Source organism: Heteronotia binoei, chromosome 21 (genome assembly GCF_032191835.1).
Source record: "Heteronotia binoei isolate CCM8104 ecotype False Entrance Well chromosome 21, APGP_CSIRO_Hbin_v1, whole genome shotgun sequence".
NCBI lineage: Eukaryota > Metazoa > Chordata > Lepidosauria > Squamata > Gekkonidae > Heteronotia > Heteronotia binoei.
In genome coordinates, this window is record NC_083243.1 from 69465009 (window position 1) to 69492035 (window position 27027).

A 27027-nucleotide genomic window follows, 5' to 3' on the forward strand; every position below is an offset into this window, starting at 1 on the left:
CTTTAGGAGCTCCGTCAGGGGCAGAGCGATTCAGGCGAACCCCTCTATGAACGCCCTATAAAAATTTGCGAACCCGAGAAATGATTGGAGCTGTCTACGTGTCCTCGGCGGAGCCCACTCTAGCACCGCCTGCACTTTCGCGGGGTCCATGGCCAATCCCTGCCCTGACACCCGGAAGCCTAGATAGTCTAGCTCGGTCCGGTGAAACTCGCACTTGGATAGTTTGGCATACCGTTGGTGCTTGAGCAATGTGCTCAGCACCTCTCTCACTAATTTCACATGGGACTGCTCGTCTTGTGAGTAAATAATGATGTCATCAAGGCACACCACCACCCCCTTGTACAAAAACTTGTGGAGCACATCATTTATAAAGTTCATAAACACTCCCGGCGCCCCCTGCAACCCAAACGGCATAACCAGGTATTCAAATTGTCCCATCGGGGTATTAAACGCCGTCTTCCATTCATCCCCCTCCTTGATGCGCACTCGGAAGTATGCGTCCCTCAAGTCCAACTTAGTGAAATTCCCCCCCCCCCCCGACACCGTGTTCAACAGGTCCCGGATGAGGGGGATGGGGTAAGCGTTAGACATCGAAATCGTGTTTATCCCGCAAAAATCTGTGCGAAGTCTAAGCGAGCCATCCTTCTTCTTGCGGCGTGGGGGCCGTGGCGGGCCTAATGAACCCACGCTCCAAGTTCTGATCTAAGAACTTGCGCAGTTCCTTCTTTTCCGCCCACCCCATCTGGTACACTTTGGCTTTAGGCAAGCTCTCCCCTGGGATCAGTTCTATGGCGCAGTCTGTGCTCCGGTGGGGGGGTAATTGATTGGCCTCCCGTTCGCTAAACACCTCCATTAAGTCACGGTAAGCGCGGGGGACTGGGTGTGCCTCCTCTACCGAGACGCATGCCCGCTCTTTGGCTACGGGAGCCCGGGGGCCCCACGCTGTGTTCCACAAGTGCGCTTTACACGAGGGGTACGGGAACCTGATAGTCTGGGCCCTCCACCGGATTAGGGGCTCGTGCTTTTCTAACCAGCCCACCCCCAGGACTACTGGGTAGGAGCACGAGGGGGCAATGACAAAAACCTCGTGGTCCCAGTGCTCCTCGATCCCCATGGGGCAGGCTTGCGTTTCCTTCGTGCACGGTTCTCTGCACATCACTGACCTGTCCATTTGCTCAAACAGCATGGGATGGGGCAGCTGTGAGCTCTCCAAACCCAGGGCCTCCACTACCTTTGGGGAAATAAGTTCTCGGTTACACCCCGAGTCTATTAAGGCCTGGATCTGCAAGAACCTTCTTAGCTTGGGGTTTAAGAGTTTCACATTGACAAAGTACAACCGTCCCGTTACTCTCACTGTCAGTGGTGCCTCTTCCCGCTTGACCTGCTGGTTGGCACCGTTCAGAGCAGGCCGGCCTCGTTTCCCGCCGGCTCTTCGACCCAAGCCAGGTCAGCCAGCTCCGTGGAGAGCAGCACCTCCTCGTCCAGCGGCTCCTCCGGTGCCACCGCGTTGCTTTTCGCCGTGTCCTTAGGGCGGCCGGTCGTCTTTTTCGGCCCTGGGGCGCTGGGCTTTGCAGCGGGCGGGGTCGCCCGGGTGGGAACCGGCAGCGGGCAGCTGGCGGCGAGGTGATTCGGGTCCCCGCAGCTGTAGCATCGGCGGGCCCCCACCGGCACCGCAGCAGGTAGTCTTCTGGCTTTTGGAGGCTCGGGCCTCCCCGGGGTCCCCTTCGCCTGGCTCTTCCCGGACTGGTGTTGGCGCAGCATCGCCACCCGCTTCAAGTTGGTCTCCACTTCGCCCGCCAGTTGGATCCACCCCACCAGGGTGTCTGGGCTCGCCTGGGTAAGGGCCTGATCCAGAATACTGGCGTTCAGCCCGTTGGAGAAGTGCTCAATTTTCATCAGCTCACTCCACCCTCGCACCCTGGCTGTGTTTGCCTGGAAATCCACGGCGTACTCGCGGATGGAGCGGGACCCTTGTTGCATGTTGCGGAGAGCCGCCAACGCGCGGGTCTCCTGCAGGGGGTCCTCATACTGGGTCAGCAGGGCTTGGAGGAAGGTATGCACATAGTCCAGATCAGGGCTCACGGTTTCGCACAGGCTCACATACCAGCACTTGGCCGCTCCTCTCAGCTTCGAGCCCAGGTAGTCCACCCTGCTGAACTCGTCGGAGAAGGAGTTCCCCCAGTAATACATAAAGCTGTTAGCTTGAATGGCGAAGTAATTCACCTCCTCCAGGTCCCCGTCGAAGGTCGGGTCCAGCTCATGCCCCCGGCCCGCATCGCGGGGGGCCAGGGGTGCTGGTGGGGCTGCTGGTATCTGGGAAGCAGCGCCTCTCGCAGGGGCTGCCGCCTGGGCCGGAAGGCCCGGGCGGCCTTGGGTCACCGGTTGGGCTGGTGGCTGGCGTCGGGACCCGGTCACCCCCAGGGCTCTTCCCAGTTGCGCCGTCAGGGTGTGCATCTCGTCCTTCAGGCCCCGGATCGCTCCGTCAACCTCCCGCCGGACCATCGAACGGAACATCTGGTAGTCCTCGTCGTGCATGTCCTTGGGCCTCGGTTCCCCGCTCTCCGCCCCTCTGCACTCAGCACCCACGTTGTTGTCCTCCGGGACCTGGACGACAATGATGCTGTCCGCCTCTCCTGACTCGATGAGACCCGGTTCGGCGGCCTCGGCTGCGGCAATCCGGACTTGCTTGGTGTGGCGAGTCAGAATAGCCTCCCAGCGGATCGGGGCCTGCTCCATGATGGTGGTAGAGGTCCTCGGTTGATACTGCCGGGGCGTGATCACTAGCTGGAACTGGGGGGGGTGAGTCCGCGGCTCTCCTGGAGTCTAGGACGTGCCACAGCGCCTCTGCCCCTTCCAGATCCATGTTGATGGGAAGTTCTCCGTTGTCCGGAATCTGCTCAGCCATAAGGCTTTAAAGTTGCCGGAAAGGTTGAACTTCGAAGGGGAGTCTCGCAAAATGTCAAGTCGGCTGACTCAATAACGAGACCTTTTGATAAAAAGTTTCTAGTTTATTGAAATCATTGTATCCAACAGCTAAGAGATTGCGAGACTGAGGAACATACAGTAAGGATAATCATAGAAGGTGGTTTTCAAAGGAATTCTTTAGGGAGGGGGTACTATGCAGGGCACATTCACACATTGATGTTACAAATCGTTCTCAGGCCGGTTGGCCTTGGGCAAGGCGCCTCTCCCCCATTGCCCAGTCTGAGAAGGCACTATTATCTCTTTCACATGCTTCCATTGCAGAGCAAAACTACATAACAAAAGACAGGAAGAGGGGAGGGGGGAAGAAAAGAGCTAACAGCATTGGCATACAGTATGGCTTTTACCCAGAATGCTTTCCCCTGAACCAAAGATGTCATACAGGCTTGACCAGAGCTGAAGCAGACTTGACACTTAGTTAGTTAATTTCATGGATTTGTTGTTCCGATCCCCTGCAAGCAGGCTACACAATGTAAAATTTCTCAATGAAACGAAGTGGATTACATTAGGTAAATCAATATAGTCAAATAGGATGATACATCTATTAAGCAAACTAATAGGACTACAAATTGTAGAACTTTGAAACGGAGCTATCATCTGGAGAAAGCATAAGTCATTCATTAATGTGACATGTTACAGTATTTACAATAGCTCCATTTTCTTTACAAAAACGTCATCCTCAACAACTCTCTTACATAGTCTTCCATTGGCATTATACAAAGAATGACCAGTTCCTTTTACATCAACTTTTGGGCTGTCCAAGCCTTGAAACTTATCACAAAGCAGGCTGGATTCTAGAGGGCATTCAATATTGAATTTTTCTCTCCCACCCTATTTTCAGTGTCAACCAGCGGTGGAATTCTAGCAGGAGCTCCTTTGCATATTAGGCCACACACCCCTGATGTAGTCAATCCTCCAAGAGCTTACAAAAAAGAGCCCTGTAAGCTCTTAAAGGATTGGCTACATCAGGGGTATGTGGCCTAATATGCAAAGGAGCTCCTGCTACAATTCCACCCCTAGTGTTAACTCTTAAGAATATAAGAGAAGCCATGTTGGATCAGGCCAATGGCTCATCCAGTCCCAACACTCAGTGTCACACAGTGGCCAATATATGTGTGTGTATGTGTGTGTGTATGTACACACACACACACATATACTCACACACACACAGACACATATATATATACTGTGGCTAATAGCCACTGATGGACCTCTGCTCCATATTTTTATCCAATCCCCTCTTAAAGCTGGCTATGCTTGTAGCCACCTCCACCTCCTGTGGCAGTGAAATCCACATGTTAATTACCCTTTGGGTGAAGAAGTACTTTGTGAGGAAAAGCCCCCTACTTTTCATACATGTGGACATCGTGATCGCCAGTGTGGTTGCCAGGGTGCCTGGAGATTTGACTCTCACACATCTGCTCTAAGAAGTGGACTTTGCTTACAGTTTCTAAGGCTTATATGGCAGCTTTGCATTCTACATCTCTCAAGAGTGTTAGCCAGAACTACAGACATGCTCCAGCTGCTCCTTGTGTGCCCAGTCTTGGCCACCGCAGTGGAAGAAGTCAGGCCACCATGTTTCCAGCCTGGCTCCATGGACCTAAAGCTAACAACAGCAGAATCCATCTTGCTTTCCTGACCCAAGCATACTCCACCAGGCTGAACTCATTCCTTCTTAGTGGGAAAGTCACACGTACACACCCTAGCCTGCAAGCAACTCATTTACCTCATGAATGGATTAATAGCTCCACTGTTGATCCTAATTGCTCAGCAATACCAGAACAATAAATCTTGCCCAGCAGAAGATGAGATAAGAGGAAGGACATCTCCTGTCTTCATCAAGTCTTTTGTCTAACCCGGGTGGTACCTAGGCCAGTATTTGATTCCCTATTGTCACCTTCCCAGCTAATCCCATTTAACCTTAAGTATCCAGCCATTCCCATTCTCACCCCAGTCTAATACCTTGGAGCCGCCCCAGGCAGCATTGCAGCTTGGAAATTTCCAGGTTCACCGGACTAAGGTGAAGTTCATTGGTCAAAACTGGCATCCAATTAGGTGTCAGCAAGGGATGTCCAGCCTTCTTGGTCATCGCAGAGCCTCCCCCTGCTCCTCCCCAAGACCTCCCAGCCCCTGAAGGGTCTGAGGGAGCCTATTTAACCTCTGACCCAACTCCACTCATGTGTGCTTTCTATTCAGCAACCCCCAATACCCGCTGTATAGATCCATCCCCGATTCCTGATCAGTTTCGGGTCCTCCCCCATTCCCTCATTCGTCGCCATCGGAGTCTTCCTTGGAGTCTGCGAGAGGTAGTATCACCCTGTATGTTTATCCTTATATGTACCCCTATCGATCTCTCTATATTTCTTTAGATCTGTGTGAATGTGTGATTGTTTTGTACCTTGTGTGGAAGAACTATTGTTTCAAATAAATTACAATTGATTTTATTAAATTAGAGTCCAGTTTATTGAGCATCACTCTCTGAATGGTTGAGCCTGGTATACATAGATAAAAAAGATTCCTATTAAAGCCAAGTGTCCATTAAACTAATTCCCCAACCTCGTTTTGAGGGCATTTTGGCTTGCAACTTCCTTTTATACGTTTTAACCTGACTGCTCAGCAATTTCATCGAATGCCCACAAATTCTTATATTGTGAGAAAGGGAGAAAAGCACTTCTTTCTCTACTTTCTCCATCCCATGCATAATTTTGTAAACCTCTATCATGTCATCCCGCAGTCGACATTTCTCCAAGCTAAAGAGCCCCAAGCGTTTTAACCTTTCTTCATCGGGAAAGTGTTCCAAACCTTTAATCATACTAGTTCCCTTTTCTGCACTTTTTCCAATGCTATAATATCCTTTTTGAGGTGCGGTGACCGGAATTGTACACAGTATTCCAAATGAGACGGCACCATCGCTTTATACAGGGGCATTATGATACTAGCTGATTTGTTTTCAATTCACTTCCCAATAATTCCCAGCATGGCATTGGACTTTTTTATTGCAATCACACACTGTCTTGACATTTTCAGTGAGTTATCTACCACGACCCCAAGTTCTCTCTCTAGGTCAGTCTCTGCCAGTTCACAACCCATCAACTTGTATTTGTAGCTGGGATTCTTGGCCACAATGTGCATTACTTTGCATTTGGCCACACTGAACCTCATCTGCCACGTTGACGCCCACACACCCAGAATCCACAGATCCCTTTGGAGTGCCTCACAATTTTCTCTGGTCCTCACCACCCTGAACAATTTTGTGTCATCTGCAAACTTGGCCACTTCACTGCTTACTCCCAATTCCAAATCATTAACGAACAAATTAAAGAGCATGGGACCCAGCACTGAGCCCTGCGGCACCCCACTGCTTACCCCACGTCCTCCACTGCAAAGACTGCCCATTTATGTTCACTCTCCACTTCCTATTATTTAGCCAGTTTTTGATCCACAAGAGGACCTGTCCTTTTACTCCATGACTCTCGAGCTTACTAAGGAGCCTTTGATGAGGAACTTTATCAAAACCTTTCTGGAAGTCAAGATAAACAACATCTATTGGGTCCCCTTTGTCCACATGTTTCTTCACCCCCTCAAAGAACTGTAACAGGTTAGTGAGGCAAGGTCTTCCCTTACAGAACCCATGCTGAGTCTTCCTCAATAACTTGTGTTTATCATTGTGCCTACTCATTCTGTCCTTGATAATGCTTTCTATCAACTTTCCCGGTACTGAAGTCAGACTGACTGGCCTGTAATTTCCCAGATCTCCTCTGGAACCCTTTTTAAAGATGGGGGTGACATTTGCTACATTCCAATCCTCAGGAACGGAGGCAGATTTTAATGAAAGATTACATATTTTTGTCAGGAGATCCACAAGTTCAACTTTGAGATCTTTCAGAACTCTTGGATGTATGCCATCTGGACCTGGTGACTTATTAGCTTTTAATTCGTCCATCAGTTGTAGGACCTCCTCTCTTCTCACCTCAATCTCACTCAGGTCTTTCAACACCCCTTACAAAATTAGTGGTTCTGGAGCAGGCAAACACTTCTCATCTTCCACAGTGAAGACTGAGGCAAAAATGCATTCAGCTTCTCAGCCATTTCCCTATCCTCCTTCAGTAATCCTTTTACCCCTTGGTCATCCAAGGGCCCCACTGCCTCCCTGGCTGATTTCCTGCTTTGAATATATTTGAAGAAATTTTTATTATTGGTCTTTATGTTTTTTGCAATATGCTCCTCGTAGTCCCTTTTTGCCTGCCTGATCACAGTCTTGCAGTTGATTTGACACAGCCTGCGTGCCCTTTTATTAATCTCACTTGGACTAGCTTTCCACCGCTTAAAGGAGTCCTTCTTACCTTTTACAGCTTCCATTATTTTGTTTGTTAACCATGCAGGCCTTTTCCTATACCTGTTTGTGCCTTTCCTAACTTGTGGTATATATTTTATCTGAGCTTCTAGGATTGTAGTTTTAAATATCCTCCAAGCTCCCCAAGGGTTTTGACTGTATTTACCTTTCCTTTCAGTTTCCTCTTCACATGCCTCCTCATCTCAGAAAATTTACCCCTTTTAAAGTTAAATGTGGTTGTACTGGTCTTTTGGGGCAACTCTCTATTTATCCAAATGGTGAAATCAATAACGTTATGGTCACTGCTCCCAAGTGGTGCGATCACTTTTACATCTCTCACCAAGTCTTGGGCATAACTTAGGACCAAATCAAGGATCGCCCCACCCCAGGTAGGTTCTGTGTCCATCTGCTCCATAGCACAGTCATTGAGAGCATCTAGAAAATCAATCAGTTTCTCTCGACCTGAACACATATTGACCCAATCAATCTGCGGGTAGTTAAAATTACCTATTACGACACAGTTTTTACATTTAGCCGCTATCTTTAATCCTTCCATCATATTATAATCGTCCTCTTTCTTTTGATTTGGTGGGCGAAACAAACTCCCATAGTTAAATTTCCTTTGGGGCCCTCTATTTTGACCCAAAGCATTTCTAGAAGGGATTTTAATTCTTTGACCTCAGTCTTACTGGACTGTATACCTTCTCTGACATACAGAGCCACGCCACCTCCAACCCTTCCCTCCCTATCCTTCCGATATAACTTATATCCAGGAATCACCGTGTCCCACTGATTCTCCTCATTCCATCAAGTTTCTGAAATTTCCACAATGTCTATGTTTTCCCCCAACACTAAACATTCCAACTCACCAATTTTAATTCAAACACTTCTAGAGAGAAGGGTGCTCCAAAGAGTGATGGTGAGAGCACAGAAGATTTGTGGATGTTCTCTCCCCTCATTGGTGGATCTGTATGATAAGGGATGTAGAAGAAAGATACAAATGATCTTAAGGGACCCTTCACATCCGGGCCACTCACTATTTGAGATTTTACCGTCAGGTAGGCGATATAGAGTGTTGAAGGCAAAGACAAATAGATTCAAGGGCAGCTTCTATCCAAGTGCCGTGGTTAAGCTAAATGCAGCGTTATGAATGGTTATGTGTTTTTAGATGCATTTAAATGGTCTATGTATATGTCCTTTTGTGGGTGTTGATGTGTTGGTATGTTTGTGGAAGAGCACCTCATTTCGTTGCTCTCATTTTCTTGAGAACAATGACAAGAAATTTATCTATCTTAATATGCAAACATCTATAATTTCCCAGGCAAGTTAGGCCCGCAACCTTCTTCCTGCTGCCTCAAGACTTTGGCAGACACTCCATACTGTTTGTCACTATCTCAGTGGACAACTCTGACCCATTACCCGGTAGAAAAGTAACAGCTAACCCTTCATCTCTTTGAGATGAGTCCTCCCGAACCAGAGATGTCTCATCTCCTGTCGGCTTTCCTCCAAGATTTAGTTTAAAAACTGCTCTGCCACCTTTTTTATTTTAAGCTCCAGCAGCTTGGTTCTATCTGAGGGCAAGTGGAGACTGTCTCTTTTGTACAGTTTCCGCTTGTTCCAGAAAGCATCCCAGTGCCTAACAAACTTACCTTATTGGGAAATAGGGATTTGGGTTTCTGGTCCTTACACAGCCCCCAGGCTAAGAGCCACAGGCCAAGAGCCCCAAAGGCTCGCGCTTCTGGCAAGGCACAGCTTAATAATGCAAAGAGGGTGGGGCCACAGTCTGCCCCAGGAACACAGCCACTTTTAATCCATCAGCAACAATCACCTTCAGCCCACTCAAACTAAAAAAACAGCAGTTCCCCAGCAACCACAAATTCAGAATTTTCAGCAATCACACAGTCACACAAACTCAGAAATTCTCAGCAACTCACCCAGGTGTTTAGAAAGCCAAACCTCACCCTTATAGCACTTCTTGTCTGCTCTCTCTCAGAGCTCTCTGAAATGTGCTCAGTCTCTGGCAAGGCACACCTTAATAATGCAAAGAGGGTGGGGCCTCAGTCTGCCCCAGGAACACAGCCACTCCTAATCAATCAGCAACAATCACCTTCAGCCCACTCAAACCAAACTGCAGTTCCCCAGCAACCACAAACTCAGAATTTTCAGCAATCACACAGTTAAACAAACAGAGAAATTTTCAGCAACTCCCCCAGCTGTTTAAAAAGCCAAACCTCACCCTTATAGCACTTCTTATCTGCTCTCTCTCAGAACTCTCTGAAATGAAACTCTTCATCTATCCTGCTTGGCAACTTAGAATGTGTTTAATAGTAGTATAGCAGTTACCGCTTGTTAATATTATAACAGATATGAGGAAGGGGTTTTTTTAAAAAAAATTACACTTTTATTGAGAAGTCCTTACTTACATACATTCCATCATAAGTAAACACAGTTCAAAAGCAATGTCAAAATCACACAAAGAACAATGAGATAGTTACAGATTAAAGAAAGAGTCAAACACAAACATTCAAACAGAGGGAGCATTACTGTTCAGTCCTACCTAAACTAGCCTTTAAAAAATATAGCCAGTCTTTAAAAATAGCATTAGGGGAGAGTTAATATTTTCCCATAATCTATCAAATTAGTAAAAGCTTGCTTTCCCTCCCTTCACCCTTAAAATGCATAATAATAGAATGCTAATCTGCCTTAGAGGGAACAAATAAAGGACAAAAGTTATTTATATACTTACTTTATTCATATCCTGCCTTTCTTCCCAAGGGGGACCAAAGTGGCTTATATCATTCTCATCTCCTTTGTTTTACTCTCACAATAACCCAGTAAAGTATGTTAGGCTGAGAGTGTGTGACAGGTCCCAAATCACCCAATACACTTCCATGCCAGAATAGGGATTTGAACCTGGGTTTCTCAGATCCCATAGAGGCTATTCAGCTTAGCTTGTTCTGGGCCTCTTAGACTTCTCTGCCCACTTCTGTTCTAGATTAGATCCCTCTATTCCTCTTCTGTACTTCTTCACCCAAAGGGTGATTAATATGCGGAATTCACTGCCACAAGAGGTGGTGGCGGCTACAAGCATAGCCAGCTTCAAGAGGGGTTTGGATAAAAATATGGAGCAGAGGTCCATTAGTAGCTATTAGCCAAAGCATATTATTGGGACTGTCTGGGGCAATCATGCTTTGTATTCTTGGTGCTTGGGGGGGGGGGGGAAGTGGAAGGGCTTCTAGACCCACTTGTGAACCTCCTTTCTTTTTCGGTCACTGTGTGACACAGTGTTGGACTGAATGGGCCATTGGCCTGATCCAACGTGGCTCCTCTTATGTTCTTATGTACAATTTATCTCTTTTGTGCTTTTGTAAATACTTCCACATAATTTTCTTCCTTAGGTATATGTGTGTAGGGCATGCCACTACATTATATTTATCCTGTTCTACTAATAATGATCACAAAGCAGGAGAATGTGAGGAAAATTGAAAGATGACTCCCTTTGTTCCATTTGTCCCCAAAACACATCTTACAAATATATATTTCTGATTATTGTTAATAACGTGAATTGCATTACTGAGTGAATATATTGAGGAAATATGTCAGAAAAAAGGTCATCTACATTTATATTCTACAGGGCAAGGAGAGGCTACAAAAACTCTGCCTACCAGTGTAATTACCATACTATGTGCTGGCTGAGTGGCAAACAAGGGATTAAAAGAAGCTAGGGGAGAGGAAACATGATATCCTTTAATACAGAACATGTTTGGCATACACATAGTTTTACAAGAAAATAGAATAATAGCTAGGAGTTAAAAGCCATCAGATACACATGCAATCCAAATCATTTAAACTAATTTTATTGAAGATAACAGCCTTTCTGAAGACCCAATATTAAAATGCCTTCTTTTATTTCCAAGATAATTTACTATTAGGAAGATAAAGCAAGATATATATGCATTACCTTTGCACATGCTCTTTAAAAAGTTGTGATAAACACCTCCTATTGTGAAATTAAATGCTTCAAAATGCCAAGAGGTTGTATTTCAGCCTTAATGTACAATGACTATTTCAGAATTTAGCAATGCAAAAGTATGTTTAAAATGCAAACAAGAAGGGAAGGGATACATATGGAAGACAGAGTAATTTTTTGGGTTTTTTGTACTATTTATTTCCTTCAACCAATGCGTACCTTGAGACCAAACACATGGCTGGCAAAAGGAGTACAAAGGAGTAGCCATGTTAGTATTGTAGCAAAATAAAAGTCCAATGCAACCAGCATTTCAAAAGAGAGTGTCATAATTTTGATCATATGATCAGAATTCTGTGCAAAAATCATCAACAAGTACTACCAGAATGCTGGGGGATCAAGGCAGAATGAGGATACCCCTCTGGATAGGGTTGCCAAGTCCAATTCAAGAAATATCTGGAGACTCTGGGGGTGGAGCCAGGAGACACTGGGGGTGCAACCAGGAGCAAGGTCGTGACAAGTACAATTGAATTCTTAAGGAAGTTCTGGTCATCATATTTAAAGGGACTGCACACCTTTTAAATGTCTTCCCTCCATTGGAAAATGAAAGATAGGGGCACTTTCTTTTGGGACTCATAAAATTGGACCCCCTGGTCCAATTCTTTTGAAACTTGGGGGGTGTTTTGAGAAGAGGCACTGGATGCTATCCTGCAAGTTTGGAACCTCTATCTCAAAAAACAGCCCCCCCCAGAGCCTCAGATACCCAAAGATCAATTCACCATTATACCCTATGGGAATTGGTCTCTATAGAGAATAATGGAGTACCCTGCAGACATTTCCCTCCCCTCCCTCCGCTTTCTGATGACCCTGAAGCAGGGGGAGGGCCTCCAAACCGGAGGATCCCCTGCCCCCGATCTGGGGATTGGCAACCTTACCTCTGGATCAGATGGAAGTTGAATGTAATTACTTCTATAATAGAATGATAGAGGGGCAAGAAAATGGATAAAATGGAATGCACACAAAAGTTCTTGCACGTAGCCTGGAAGTACATCTTTTAGTCATAAAAGGTCATGACTGACTATAAAATAGGTGTATTTGTGTTCTTATGCCAATAAAGGTGCATGTATGTATATATAAAATAGGTGAACAACAAAGCAAGCAAGCAATACCTTGGCCAGCTGTGTAGGACTCTTTTACAAGAAAGAATAAAAGGGAGTATAATGGCATGGTATGTTTCTGGAAAACTACTGTAGACTTTTTCATTTAGAAAACTGTAGGCTCCAAGTGCTACACAACCATGTTACTGCACTATGTAGGATAGAGAAATAAGCCTTTATGTCAGCCTGGATCCTTCTCTACGTTGCCAAGAGTCACATTCTGTGACCTGAGATGAAGTTCTGTGCCTGGTTACATTAAAAAACTGGCACATACGTCATTACAGTTATGAAAAAGTAACAACAACATGGTGGCTACAACAATAGCCTTCCATGGAGATTGTTGTTTTTCAACAGGTATATCCATGATGGATCAAAAAGTCTAGGCAACCTTCATGTTTTTATGAGTCCTGCTACACAAGCACTACCGGTGGCAGGCTTGCAAAGAAGTAATATTCTATAAAAAATGCCAATTCTGCTTTCCACAGCCACCAATTATTGGAATTTTATGTGCCCTCTACATAGCTAAAACAAATTAGGTACCATCTTATCAGTTAAAAATCTGCAGTTTGTTCCCATACTTCATTTTTTGCCTCATGGGCAGGTATGTTTTAAGAAAAAGGGGGGGCACCCTTATTTGTACCTGTCCCCCTCTCCCTTCTGAATATTTTGAAATATGGTCTTTATAGTTTTGGTCTTTTTGTGTACAAAATGAATTCCTACCAATATCCTTGTCTTACTGTAGATTCTCAGTTTGCCCCTGTGCTGGTCATGAAGGTACTGATACTCAAGCAGGGGTGGTCTCAGCCATGAAAAATCCAAAGCAGCTGCCCCAGGCCCCAAGCTTCAAGGAATGCAGTGAGACCCCCCTATCACTTCCCCCTGCTACCAGAGTGGTTCTTGGGCCCCATGTTCAAGTTTTACCATGGGCCCAAGAATCACTAAAACACCCTTGGTGTCAGGAGCAGAATTTCAGGAAGCAGGGTTGTCAAGCATGATTGTTTTGATCCAGTATTAAGTTTAATTACTGTCTTTTCTTCTATTATTTCCTTTCCCATTGCTGCATATCAAAGCTAAGCAACCCCTTTCAGTTCTCACCTCCCTTTTTCCTTTTCCCACCTTTGAGTAGCAAATGTAGGAATGCCATGCTTTTGATTATAGAGAAAAAGGAGGCGCCTCCTGAGGTCTCCCGTTCAATACTTATCAATGGTAATAAGAATGCATAAGACCGAGGGAAGTTTCAACTGCAAAGATAGTAGTTTGCATAGTTGTAATAGTTCACACGTCCTTGTTACGTCTTTAAGCTATCTTCTCTATACTATTTGATGTAACCCTTAAAGCTTCATACCGTGGGTAACTCTGTATCACTTTCAAGGTGTTCCACCTTGAAGCAACAATGGATTATCAATAAACTGAAACTTTGTATTCACCAATTGCTTAGTTATTTGAAACTTCCATGCTTGACAAGGGTGGACTGAAGAGGGAGCAGGGAAGTCCCACTCTCTAAGCTTCATTCTGCTCATAGATCTCTTAGTATACAAACCAGTATATAACACGTAAAAGAAAGGAGGGAAACATTTTGAGGAATTATGAAAGGTCTGTACTAACAGTTTTAAAATTTAGGTATTCTCCCAAAATCATATGAAAATGAAACCAAATCTGAAAAATTTATATTAGCAGACACAAATCAGATCACACTAGGCTCATGTTAAGTTTTTCACGTAGAAAAGGTTTTAAAAAGGCAAAACCTACATGAAAACTCCATTGGTACAGTCAGGGTACATCAATGTGACTACCTCAATTTAGATCGATTGAACCAGTTTTAAAATATAGAAGGCATAAATGTAGCACAGAGATACAGAGCTGACCATCTCTATTCTAATATGTTGAAAGTTCACACTAGTCATGACCTCCAGGTTGTTTCAGAACATCAATATAGTGCAATAAACTTTAGCATACCCCAGTATAGTATTAACAAAAAGCAGTTTTCTTAATCTTTTCTTTAGTTATTAGATTAATCTTTTAATACACTTTTGCTCATTCTACTTCATATGAAAAATTAATATTGCAGAACTTCCCTTTAAAAACTACTTTTTGTCTTGGAAGATCTCAACAAATTTAACTTAGTCTACTTCAATTTTAAATACACTTTTGGAAGTTCCATGATGTTTCCCAGGTTTACAACTAGTATTAAAAGCCTATTATGTATTTCTTTTTAGCTAATTATCATCAGAATTAGTTAGGCTTGAAGCAGGAATCCTGAAGTCTAAAGTCCTATGCACCTTTCTGGCAATCAGGGGTAGAATTCTAGCAGTTCCTTTGCATATTAGGCCACACACCCCTGATGTAGCCAATCCTCCAAAAGCTTACAAAGCTCTTTTTTGGAAGCCTTGTAAACTGTTGGAGGATTGGCTACATCAGGGAGTGTGGCCTAATATGCAAAGGAGCTCCTGCTAGTATTCCACCCCTGCTGGCAATCATCTAACAATTTCAATACTTGTGTGTAGGTCCTTCTGTAACCAATACTAGACACAAAGTACCCCAGCCCAAGACTCTCAATCTTGTGCAGCATGGCCAGTTATAAATACTTTCAATGTGAACGGAAGATTCTGTTCACTTACCGTGAAGTTTTCCTTCTCGGTGGTCCCAGAGTGGGTCAGTCCTGACCTATTGGAATATAGCTCCTCCTCTGCATAGGCAGGGCCAGCAAAGCAAGTTCCTCACAAGAGGGGGTGCTATTCTCCTTAACTTTCAGTTTGTCTTCAAGCCAGTCGATTCCCAACTAGAAACTAGAAAACAAACTGCAACCAAGGGAAGAACACCACAGTAATATCTGTCGCCCCCTCCCAGACCCGGAATCAAGGAAGCATACGCAGAATCATCCAACTTCCTTTACTCATAACGGTGGAACTGGACAGTTGGTACAACCAAACCAGAACGCCCGTAACCAATAATTCCCCATATGCAATTACATGGTCCACAGTAACTCAGCAGAAAGACAAATGCCCGAACTCCCAGGCCACCCAGTGTATTGATGCAAAGACTGAGTCAATCCCAAACTGGGTGGGAAGGACTGACCCACTCTGGGACCATCAAGAAGGAAGACTTCACGGTAATTTAACAGAATCTTCCGTTCTCCAGTGGTCCCAGTAGTGGGTCAGTCCTGACCTATGGGACATATAACAGCAGTTCCCGAGGGCGGGCCCACTCAGTCCTTTGGATCAAATAGCAGCCTGCAACACCCTCCTACCAAATGCCGCCTCAGCTGAAGCGAGCTTATCAATACGGTAGTGCTTTGTAAAGGAATGAACAGAGCGCCAAGTGGCCGCTTTATACACCACCTCCATAGAGAGGAAAGCTCTGTAAGCTGCAGAAGTGGCTGCTCCTCGTAAGGAGTGAGCTGTGATGCCTGATGGAGGCTCCAATCCCCTGGCCTTATACGCCTCGATGATGCAGCCTCACAACCATCTACTAATTGTAGATTTAGAAATGGCTTTACCCAGGGCTCTGGCACTAAAAGAAACAAATAAGGAAACAGAAGACCGTAGAGAGATATATATATACCTGCGTGCCTGTGGTGGATTAAGGAGAGACACCCCGCTTAAAAAGCGTTTGATGTGTGACTGTTTGGATAGCAACTTGCCCTTCCTATCACCTATCACCGCTGAAACGGCCGGTACCTGCCTTCGGAGGGTGTTGGTACTAAGTCCCTTCTCCAAACCCGTCCGAAGAAAGGCTAGCACGTCTGCTATCTTAGCAGCCATTGGGTCTGCACTGTTCTCCTTGTATGTGTATGTGTGTGTGTGTGTGTGTGTGTGTATATATATAATTTTGGGGGGCCACTGTGTGACACAGAGTGTTGAACTGGATGGGCCATTGGCCTGATCCAACATGGCTTCTCTTATGTTCTTAGAGGCTTAGTTCTGTCCAGGTAAAAGCTTAAGGCTCTGCGAACGTCTAGACAGTGCCATAGTCTCTCCTTTTTGTGCTGCGGATTGGGACAAAAGGAAGGAAGAACAAGCTCTTCCGACCTATGAAACAGTGAATTAACATTTGGGACAAAGGCTGGGTCAGCTCTCAAGACCACCTTATCTAGATGGAAAAAACAAAGATCTTTGTGTATAGACAATGCCTTCATCTCAGACACCCTGCGTGCCGAAGTAATTCCCACCAGGAAAATCGTTTTAAAAGTAAGCATCTTTAAACTGCATGAAGCCATAGGCTCAAAAGGCTTGTGACTTAATGCCTCAAGCACTACATTCAAATTCCAAGAAGGGAACCTGTGTGCCTGCGGTGGATTAAGGAGAGACATCCCTCTTAAAAAGTGTTTGATGTGTGACTGTTTGGACAGCAACTTGCCCCTCCTATCATCTCTCACCGCTGAAATGGCCGCTACCTGCCTTCGGAGGGTGTTGGTACTAAGTCCCTTCTCCAAACCCGCCTGAAGAAAGGCTAGCACGTCTGTTATCTTAGCAGCCATTGGGTCTGCACTGTTCTCCTGACACCAGGATACAAAGGTCTGCCAAGTGGCATTGTACACTCTATTAGCAGACATTCGTCTAGAGGTCAGCATGGTATCTACAACCCCTTTTTGGTACCCCAACTCAGTCAGTTGCCTCCGTTCAACTTCCACGCTGTGAGTCTTAGCATCTCCAGTCGTGGACACAGCGCCTCTCCCTGTAGCAGAAGATCCTTCCTTAGCGGAAGTATCCAGGGTTCAGCTACCCTGAGACACATCAACTCCTGGAACCAGACCCTTCTCGGCCAAAAAGATGCTATTACTATTACCTCCGCCTCCAATTCCTGAGCAAGAACCTCTGCAGCACCTGCACTGGAGGAAAGGCATAAAGAAGAGTCTTGGGCCACTCTGTGTGCAACGCATCTGTGCCCATGGCCTTTTGAGTTTTTGTTCTTGACAGGAAGTTTGGAACTGAACTTGATGGTTTAGTTCCGACGCGAACAAGTCCACCTTTGGAAACCCGAACCTCTGGCAAACTTGGCGGAAGACCATCTTGTTCAGCGACCACTCTGCTGGATCCAGGGTCTGACGGCTGAGCCAGTCCGCTAACACGTTGTCCTTTCCCGCAACGTGTGTCGTCTTCAGGGACAGAAGATTTGTCTCCGCCCAGTCCATCAGCAGAGTTGCCTGTCACTGCAAGAGTTTTGATCGCGTCCCCCCTTGCTTGTTCACAAAGGCTTTCGCCATCATATTGTCCGTTTGGATTAGAACACATTGGCCTTTAACTATGTCTGAAAGGTGGAGCAGAGCTAGTCTGATTGCCCTCAGTTTCAGGACACTTATACTGTTGGAGGTCTCCTGACCAGACCAGCGCCCTTGAACCATCTGTCCTTTTGCATGTGCCCCCCAGCCAAACAAGATGGCATCTGTCATCACGACTGTTCGAATTGGTTCTTGCAGAGCCTGTCCAGCTTGGAACCGCTGTGGCGACAACCACAATAGCAAGGCCACTTTCACCCGTTTTGGCATTCTTACCTGGAGCGGCTTCCTCTGAGCAATGGCTGTCTGGAAGGGATGTAGGAAGAGCTGGATGGGTAGTGTTTGGGAACGTGCCCATTGCACAAGGTCCTGGCTAATCTCTTCGTAGGGCTTGTTCAATCCTTTTATCCGTGAGGTCCTTTGGTGTGCCATTGGCATCCAATGGTAGGATGGAAGAGGAGGCGAGGCTGTTAACTGGGTCATCCACTCTGGGCAGCTTGAGCCGTTTCATGGCCTCTGGAATAAGAGTGTAAAACTTGGAAAAAACTGAATGGGTCACCTTTGGTTTGGCTGGGTGTTCCCATTCTGCCTTCATAATGGAGAAAAACCCTGCTGGCAGTGGTACCAGCTGTGGCTTAGATCTGGCCTTAGGAATAGTTCTCTATGACCCCACTGGGAAATCTGTTCCTCTTTAAGTTTAGGGTCATAATTCAGTTCCAAGGCTCTGACAATTGTAGAGAAGAGCTGTGAATAAATGTCAGGGGGAACAACCTATTCTGAGATGGTTGAATTATCTCCACCTCTTCCTCAGAAAGCTCCCCTTCTTCCTTTGAGGAAGATAGTTCTGAGTCCTCAGAGTCTTCCCCTAGCTCAGACGCTTGAAAACATTCCAAATCTATGCGTCTCTTCTTTCTCTGGAAAGGGGCAGTCTCAACTTCCTCCTCTACCAGATGCTTAGTCTTTTTTGTGCATTTTTTAGATTTCGGCTTGGGGGTCTGACTAGGATCCTCTTTGCTAGACTGTACTTCTTGTTTAACTATCTGTTGGATCCAGGCAAAGAGATTTGCCTTGGCCTCTGTTCCAGATAAATCCACTATTGGGCTTTCTGTCTGGTCCTCTTGAGAGGGGGAGTCAGACAAGTCCAAATCACATATAGCTGTGTCCTTGGCCTTGGGGAATTCAGATGGGGTAGCCATTTTGAAGTGCCCAGAATACTGTAAAAAGAGAAGACACAAAATGGCCATTTTTCCCACCTAAATTTTCCTTCCCCTTCCACACCCTGTAGGCCCTGTTCATGCCTTGCTACTGGGCTGAGGGACTCCCTTTCATTCTCTGGACCTCCCCTCCGCCTGATCTTCCTTTATGGAAGTAATCAGCCTCTGGACTAGTGCTGTTGTGCCTTCTGGAAAAACCCTGGCACTAGAGGCCCTTGAGGCTCAGTTATGCCAGTGAGAGGAAGCATGGGGGGGGGGCAGACTATTCATTAAGTCCTCCCCCAGGCAACCTTGCACAGGCCGCCCTACTTTCCCCCATTCCTGAACTTCCTCCTCCACCAAAACCCCCATTCCATGGGTCTCTGGGACCCTACCTGTTCCTCAGGAGGGAGGAGTAGTTTGTTGTCGTCCTGTCCGCCCTGTGTGCGCTGCCGGGTCCAGACAGAGGCTCGGGATGTCCACTGGGCCACCAACACGTGTGCTGCTGTCTCCGCTCCAGTCGTCTGCAGTCTCCACCACTCGCCGCTGTGTTCAGGGAGGCATGGGGAAAACTGCAGCCACGTTCCTGAGTCTCCCGGCTTCTGTCGGACTCCAGGAAGCTTCAGGTGCCGAGGGAAGGGGGGAGAGTAAGCTGCCCCGTCCCTTTCCTTGTCGCTTCTGCGGTCTTATTATTTTTTATTATTTTATTTTATTTTTTGCAAAGTTGAGCCGAAGCTTAGCTGGCACGTCCTGCTCTGGAGGCAGTGCCAAGCAAAACTGAAAGTTAAGGGGAACAGCACCCCCTCTTGGAAGGAACTTGCTTTGCTGGCCCTGCCTACAGAAAGGAGGAGCTATATTCCCATAGGTCAGGACTGACTCACTACTGAGATCACTGGAGAATGAGCTGTTGTCTCATAGGTGGTAGGACAAAGTCTCCAGTGAAATCTCACAATTACCATAAACTCACTACGTGTCCTTAGACAATCTACTATCTCTTCCTTAGTACTTCCATCTACAACAGGGGAATTACTAGCCTACAATACAGTACTGTTGTAATGATTACAAGAAAATAATGTGTATCAAGCACTTTGGAAACCAAAACTGCCATTAATATGCATCACCATCATCATAAGGGGTAGCTGTCAGGATCTGCTGGAACTGGATTGCAGTCTTTCACTTCTCATTTCCTTAGCTGCTTTTACCTACATGGTTATTTATTTATTAAATTTATATCCCACCTCTCCTGCAAATGGGCTCAGAGTGGATAACACCATATTGCATATGCATTAAAAACCTGTTAGTACAAAAAGTTCTTAAAATAATTAAAAACATTCCTGTGTCCTGCTCTGTTTTGAATTTTCTACCAGATCTGCTTCCTTAAGACTCTGCTGCCCATTCCTTTAGTACCTTGATTAAAAAGCCTAATTTCACCACCTTTTATAAGGCACCCTAAACGTACACCCCTTCCACACCCTGTAGGCCCTGTTCATGCCTTGCTACTGGGCTGAGGGACTCCCTTTCATTCTCTGGACATGCATTATTCCTCAGACTTTTAAATGTGTTATTCCAAACACATTTACTGCAATTTAGCGTAAAAGCACTTTGATTATTCATCTAAAAGGTAAAGCGGTAACCATACCTTAACTTCTTTGCTACTTGATATGTTCAGCAACTTCATACCTTAAACCTACTTTAATGAAGCCACAATTATTATCTCACACACACACACATGCATATATATATATACACGCTATCCAGCAGCTTACAGCTCTGATACTCCCATCAAAGCTGTTCCCTTTTTGTGAGGATGGCCAAGAGTAACAAGTCCAAGAAAAGCCTAGATGAAACACATTACCTTCCTCAAGTAAAACTTACCTTCACCTAATATTAATTTGTAAAGACAGATTTAGAAAAGTGTACTAAAATTAAAGTGCACTTACTTGTATAATTATGCATTGTCTGTAGTTTTTACACCTTCCTAGAGACGTCATTAAACTAATGGAAAACAGAACTATAGGAGGTTGTGTAAGCATGCCATTGTTGATGAATGTCAAGCTCATGTTACATATTTGCTTATCCCTTAACATCTGCACAATGTGCCATCTAATGCATTATTCCTCAGACTTTTAAATGTGTTATTCCAAACACATTTACTGCAATTTAGCTTAAAAGCGCTTTGATTATTCATCTAAAAGGTAAAGTGGTAACCATACCTTAACTTCTTTGCTACTTGATATGTTCAGCAACTTCTACCTTAAACCTACTTTAATAAAGCACACAATTATTAAGGTACTGCAGAATGGCCCCAGAGCATACAAGCTCCATTAAATTTGCTTACATCTAATTATGCCTGCCCTAGGCAGGTGAGAAATTTAGTCCGGTAAGATCTGCCTTTTTATCTGTAGCCAAAAAAAAGAGGCAGCCATCTCTATCTAATTACTATCTACAACTATTTATGGCATGTGTGCTTTAAAGGAGTATGCCACAAAGGACTCTTTGTGTACCTGCAAGTCCATTCTAACTTGCTCTAAGTTGCTGTGATACAAAAGGCAAGTTTATCTTGCTTAAGAGAGGACGAAAAAGTCACCAGCAATGTCACCCCTGCAGTCAATTTCTGTACTGCTCAAGGCTTACCAATTTCTGCAGGATGGTTTATTGTATTAAAATTGTTTTGGTTTACAAATTGCAATGTAGCCTTGTAAATAAATATGGGCTAAATTATAAATACAGCTCCAAAGAACATTCAAAACCAAATGAGTGAGAAATATGATTGTTGTGACATGCAATCTGTATGGTTGGTAGGCATACACAAATCTTCAAAAGTCACAATGATGTTTGTGCTACACAGTATTATACTCTAAAGAACATATTTTCTTTTTTGCTGACTGAGACCCAAAGAAAAACCTGCTCTTTCAAAATATGTATTGCATGATGTAAGGAGTAACACAGGTAATTTCTGAACATGGATCTTCTGTAATTTGCTAGCAACGACAGATTTTTTTAAAAAAAAATGCTCTTCCTTTGTATAAATGATAAGAAAGCAAAAAAATGAACCTACAATGGTCTCCTTTTAACTGCTCACACCAGAAGTGCTGTAAAAATAAAATGATTCTGGCAAATCATCACAGCTAAAGAAGAATTAATATTTTATTATGCCTTCTAATAGATACTCAAGTTCCAACATAATATATTTTATATTTAATAGCAAAGCTGAAGGTTTTTTGTTAGCTCTTACCCAACATTACCCTCAAGAAATGAACTCTAGCTTTAAAAGTCTGATAAAGTGGTAGGGAAAAAAAGAAAGTCTTGAATGCTTAACAGAAATTGTCCAGTTCATAGGATGACGATAGGGTTTGATTCATGCTGAGATTATACAACACAATTTATCAGAACTATATTTTTATCCATCCATGTAGAACAGATTCTTTCCTATTATACTGGTCATTCTTTGATCTAATGGGCCACAAACCTCTACTGACCCCAAAAGCAAAAGGTTCCTTTGTCAAATTTTATATCTAAAACCTCATCTAATACTTTCACGTAAAATACTGTTCAGAGGATTGTAATTTTGAAATGATGTATTGGCCTATTAATATGTTTCTCATCAGTTTGTGTGGTTACATACCATTCAATAAACTTGACTTCAATACTGTGCTTGGACACATCCTTTTGTCTTTGTGATTGGGTAAGTAATCTCCCACAGTGGGTCAGTTCAATGTTAAAATCACTACTACATCAAGGAAAGTCAAACAATGTGTTGATTCTAACTCTACTTTAAAATTAAACTTCAGACTTACAGTGTCTTCAATATGAAGCATATTTAATAATTTTTTTAAAAAAAATCTATTAAGTTATTTCTGCCTAGTATTCCAATTTACCAGGAATAAGCACAACTGCTCTTAAAACAACACCCAGAATCACATGTTATAAAGTGATGTGAGTCTTGGGTTGCCAGGTCTGTGTTGGAAAATACCTGGAGATTTTGGGGTGGATCTGGGAGAGGGTGGGGTTTGAGGAGGGGAGGAACCTCAGCATGGTCAAAGGCCACAGAGTCAAACCCTTCAAAGCAGCCATTTTCTTCAGGGGAGCTGATCTCTGCCAGCTGGAGATCATTTGTAAAAGTGGGACATCTCCATGCCCCACCTGGAGGCTGGCAAACCTAGTATGACAGCTCTATGTTCAGCAAATATCTTTCATCCAAAAGAGATCACAGCAGTGTCTCAAGTGAAAGTGGGAAAAAACAGAATCAGGTCAACTGTACATACACACAAATGCATTAGAGTCACAGCCATCCAACAAGGAAAAGCCCTCCCTCCACAAGATAATGGATTTCCTTGTCAAACTGCTCATGTTCAAATAAAATCTGCTTCCTTGTAACTTACCCAAATGGGTAAAAATATAGATGAGGGCAAATAAGAAAAAAAAAAACCTCTACTCTTTCTATACTCTTCTTTTTGAACTTCAGAATAAAGTTGTTGCATGGATACCTAGGAGTAGAAAGCGATAAAGTTCCAAATGGGATGGAACTGCAAGAACCCAGCTCTCTGACTGGTCTTTGAAAGCTGAAAGGAAACAGAATCAAGGATACAACATGATAGGAGGCAAGCGGAGTAGAAAGGAAAGGGTACAAAGGCCACAAAGAGAAAAGCTGGGGGTAAAACTAGGCAATGGACTTGAGGCATTGTCCTGACAATAAACTGCACAGATTTGTTGGGCATTGCAAAGTTATATATTGGATAATGCTAGCAAAATTTTTCTTGTCCTTTTATTATAGTTGATTGTACTTTATAGCGATAATGGTCCAATGTCTAGCAAACTATTTGAATCACTCATATATGAGTGAACTATAAACTATTGCATTATGGATGAACTATTATTGATAAACGCACTTACTGAGCAAATTTAATGATGGCCATGAAAATAGCCTCTTACTTTTTCACTGTCTAGTGTGAAAAATATTTATCATTTACAAGTTCCATTAATTGTTTAGACATACTGTCATGCAACTGCAATTCAGATTTATACTGCATACCTCACCTGCTACAGTCTTCACTCTTTCATCACATTTTAACTACAAAACAGATTGCAGTAATTTAACAGTGAAGCATTTTCCGTTTGTTAACATTATCAAAAGCAAAATAAGCAAAAAGCTGTGATTTCATTCTTACCAAAAGCTGCTACTTTTATTATTATGGCTTCAATGTTTGAAGACATCATTTCTTTGAGCAAAGTTTCCTGGTTCTGACGCCAAAGATAAGCTAAGGGCTGTAGCTTAAGCCGTTTGCACCTATTTGAACATGGGAAAAAAAAATTTTATTTTGAGCTTTAACCAAAACATAAGTTATTAATTTGTGTTCAAGTTTCTTGGGGTATTCTAATGTCAAGCATAAGTATGTTCTAGGACTGCCCCCTTTTTACCTGGAAAGCTATGGACAATCTGTCCATTTAACATATCAGGGGAACAAAAGGAAGAGGCCAGCCAAGAAACTTGAAGTCAAACTACACTGTAATCATGAATACCTAGTCACATTATTTTAACTACAGTATTCTAGATCATTACTATATAACAAAATATGTGATTCCAAAAGTGTGCATAGCATATTCCAAACTGTTTGTGAGGATAAAATGGAGGAGGGATCTAAGCTTCCCACAATTTCCCCCCACTGGGGAGAAAAGTATGGTATACAATTTATTTATTTTTAAAGACATAGGTTATCCATATGAAATTTAAAAACAAAATCATTTTTTTAAAATCCACATTTCATGATTTATTGATCTTTGTTAGAACTTAGAATTCTGCAATCAGAGCAATCTTACTAATTTCTCATGAGAAAAAGCATAACTCCAACAGCACACTTTATCTGAACCTCCAGATGATCTCATCTTCTGCAAGGTTCACATGGAAGAAGGTGTCAGACTCTGTGAAACTAGGTCATAGGTATCCAAAAAGCACACCTTGAACCACAGAGTAACAAGAGCTGCTAAAAGCTCACTGGGATGGGATGCTCTCTGCAACTACTACCTTATAACAGTTGCGAGATTAATGGGTCCGCCATAAACTTTACACCAGCTTCAAAGACAGTCCTGCAAGGTGTGTGGATGAATCAGGCCAAATGCTTGAACACCCATGTATGGGTAGTATGCAGGAGTACTTTTCCCCTCGTACTTTGCTGGTTGAGTGTGTGTTAAGCATTATGTGTTCCAATGTCAGGAGAGTGCAAAAGGCTTCTGCTTACCACAGTACACATATCAATCAGCACAAAAATAGTATTGGCCACAGTCATATATAACAGAGCAAGATTTCTCAGTATGACCATGAGAGCTTTGAACTTTGTGGGCTCATGTGCTCCCTCTTCTCATGCACAGCTGAGAAAGTAATCACATCTGCATTTGTGGCCATTCATAGATTGTAATTCAGGCTTTATGGCAAATGATAGCTCGTTCTTTTATCTCCTATCCAGAATTCTAAACCAGGATTAAGCTATGGTTTTAGAATTCTATTGTGATGACCAAAAAACAAGCCATAGCTCATAATTCAGATGAAATGGCAAAATATCATATGTTGTGAAAGCAGAAGTGATTGATGTGTGAGTCACAGACAAGGGGAGGAAGAAAAGAGAACATGATCTCTAGGATCCCAAGACTTGTTCCCACAACAATGAAGCATGATTTGTCAATGTGCGACTGTAACCATTATCTATATCAATCTAATTACCAGACTGCTTCCTAATAACATAGATTGCCAAATGGGAGGTTTAAGATGTAGTCAAGCTACTTGTTCATGGTCATTTAAAAGGGAAAAAAACATTTTAGCCATGGCAATTATCACTGGTGGGAAGGGGACCAGACCGCAGCAAGTGCTGGAAGCTTGGACCAGTGCAGGCCAGTGGGGGCTTAGGGGGTGGCCAATCCAGCAATTTAAGGCACCACCCCAACTGCCCCATTTGCTTTGTGGCTTTTTGCACCCAGATCACCATCGCTCCACTCTGCTGCTCCATATGCTTTAGGAATTCCAGGGCCCACACATGCTCACTGAGAAGCTCATTGGTTACAGAAGACCTGCACCCCAGGCAACGCTGGGACAGGGCCATAACCAGGATTTGGGGGGGGAGGGAGTATGGGGGGAGGCACACCAATTTAATTAAATTAGACTGAATTAAATTTACATTAAATTATCAGAGGAGGTGTGGCAAGTAGGCATGGGTGCACTCCAACTTAGCCCCATGTCCTTCTCTGCCTTCTGCTGACATGGAAGGGAGAGCATCTGCTGACTATTGCTGGGCTCAATGATAACCCTGGGAGCAGAAAAGGCAGCAACAACCTCTGGTGCGTGGCTTTCCCTCTCCCTCGTCTTACCGCTGGGGTGGAGATTAGAGAAAGAAGGAAAGCCAAGCAGGTGAGGCTTTCCAAGACTTCTGACCCAGTGCATTCCCAGTGCATGGTCTTCTGGGCCTGGTGCACAGAGTTCCCCGGCAAGCCAGCTCCATTGCGTGGCTCCCCAAAGCGCTTCACCACCACCTGCCTGGGCTCTCTCTCCCTGCCCCCTCCCAAGTGTTGGCTCCTTTTCCCTTCCATGCTATTTCCCTCTTGACTGAAACTTGCTCTGGTTGCCTTGCATGGGTTTGAACCACCAGCAGAAGCCCTGGTTGCAGCCCCTGCCTCCTGATCCCTTCTGTTCACCACATGGACTTCCCAGAACCAACCCCCAAAGAAGATCCTCACTTCCCTTGTCCCTCTTTTTTGGAGTCTTTGCAACATCTTTCTCCTACTGTAGTGCAAGGGAAAAAAGAAAACTGGAAAACTGGGCTAAAATCCAGCCAGTTACTTTAGGAGTTCCCCTATAACTTTTGCACAAGTGTGCTTTTTGATTTTTTTTAACAACAGATCCCCAGATTATAAACTGGTTTTGCGCTGTCTCCCAATGAATAAAGGGTTTTCCTATGCTTTCAAAGAAATTGCTTTTAAAGATAATTGCTTTTAAAGAAACATGAGTCCAAAATTCTCTTGAAGAAGTCATATAGCTCTTTGAATACAGGTACTTTCGCCATCACCTTGAAGTAGATAGTCAGATCACAGGAACTAAGCAGAGTCAGCTGTGGTTAGTGCTTGGATGGGAGATCCCCAAGGAACATCAGGGATGCTACACAGAGGTAAAAGGTAAAGGTAGTCCCCTGTGCAAG

At 44.2% G+C, this 27027-nt stretch overlaps 1 protein-coding gene across 3 annotated transcripts in view; it reads right to left on the minus strand.

Moving 5' to 3' along the window:
- The window catches only part of DPH6 (diphthamine biosynthesis 6), a 474406-nt gene that overhangs the window by 354814 nt on the left and 92565 nt on the right, over positions 1 to 27027 (minus strand). For all 3 annotated transcript variants that reach the window (XM_060262114.1, XM_060262113.1, XM_060262115.1), the window contains exon 5: positions 24016 to 24134. In XM_060262114.1, the coding sequence (XP_060118097.1) occupies positions 24016 to 24134 (119 nt within the window). The remainder of the gene's footprint in view (positions 1 to 24015; positions 24135 to 27027) is intronic.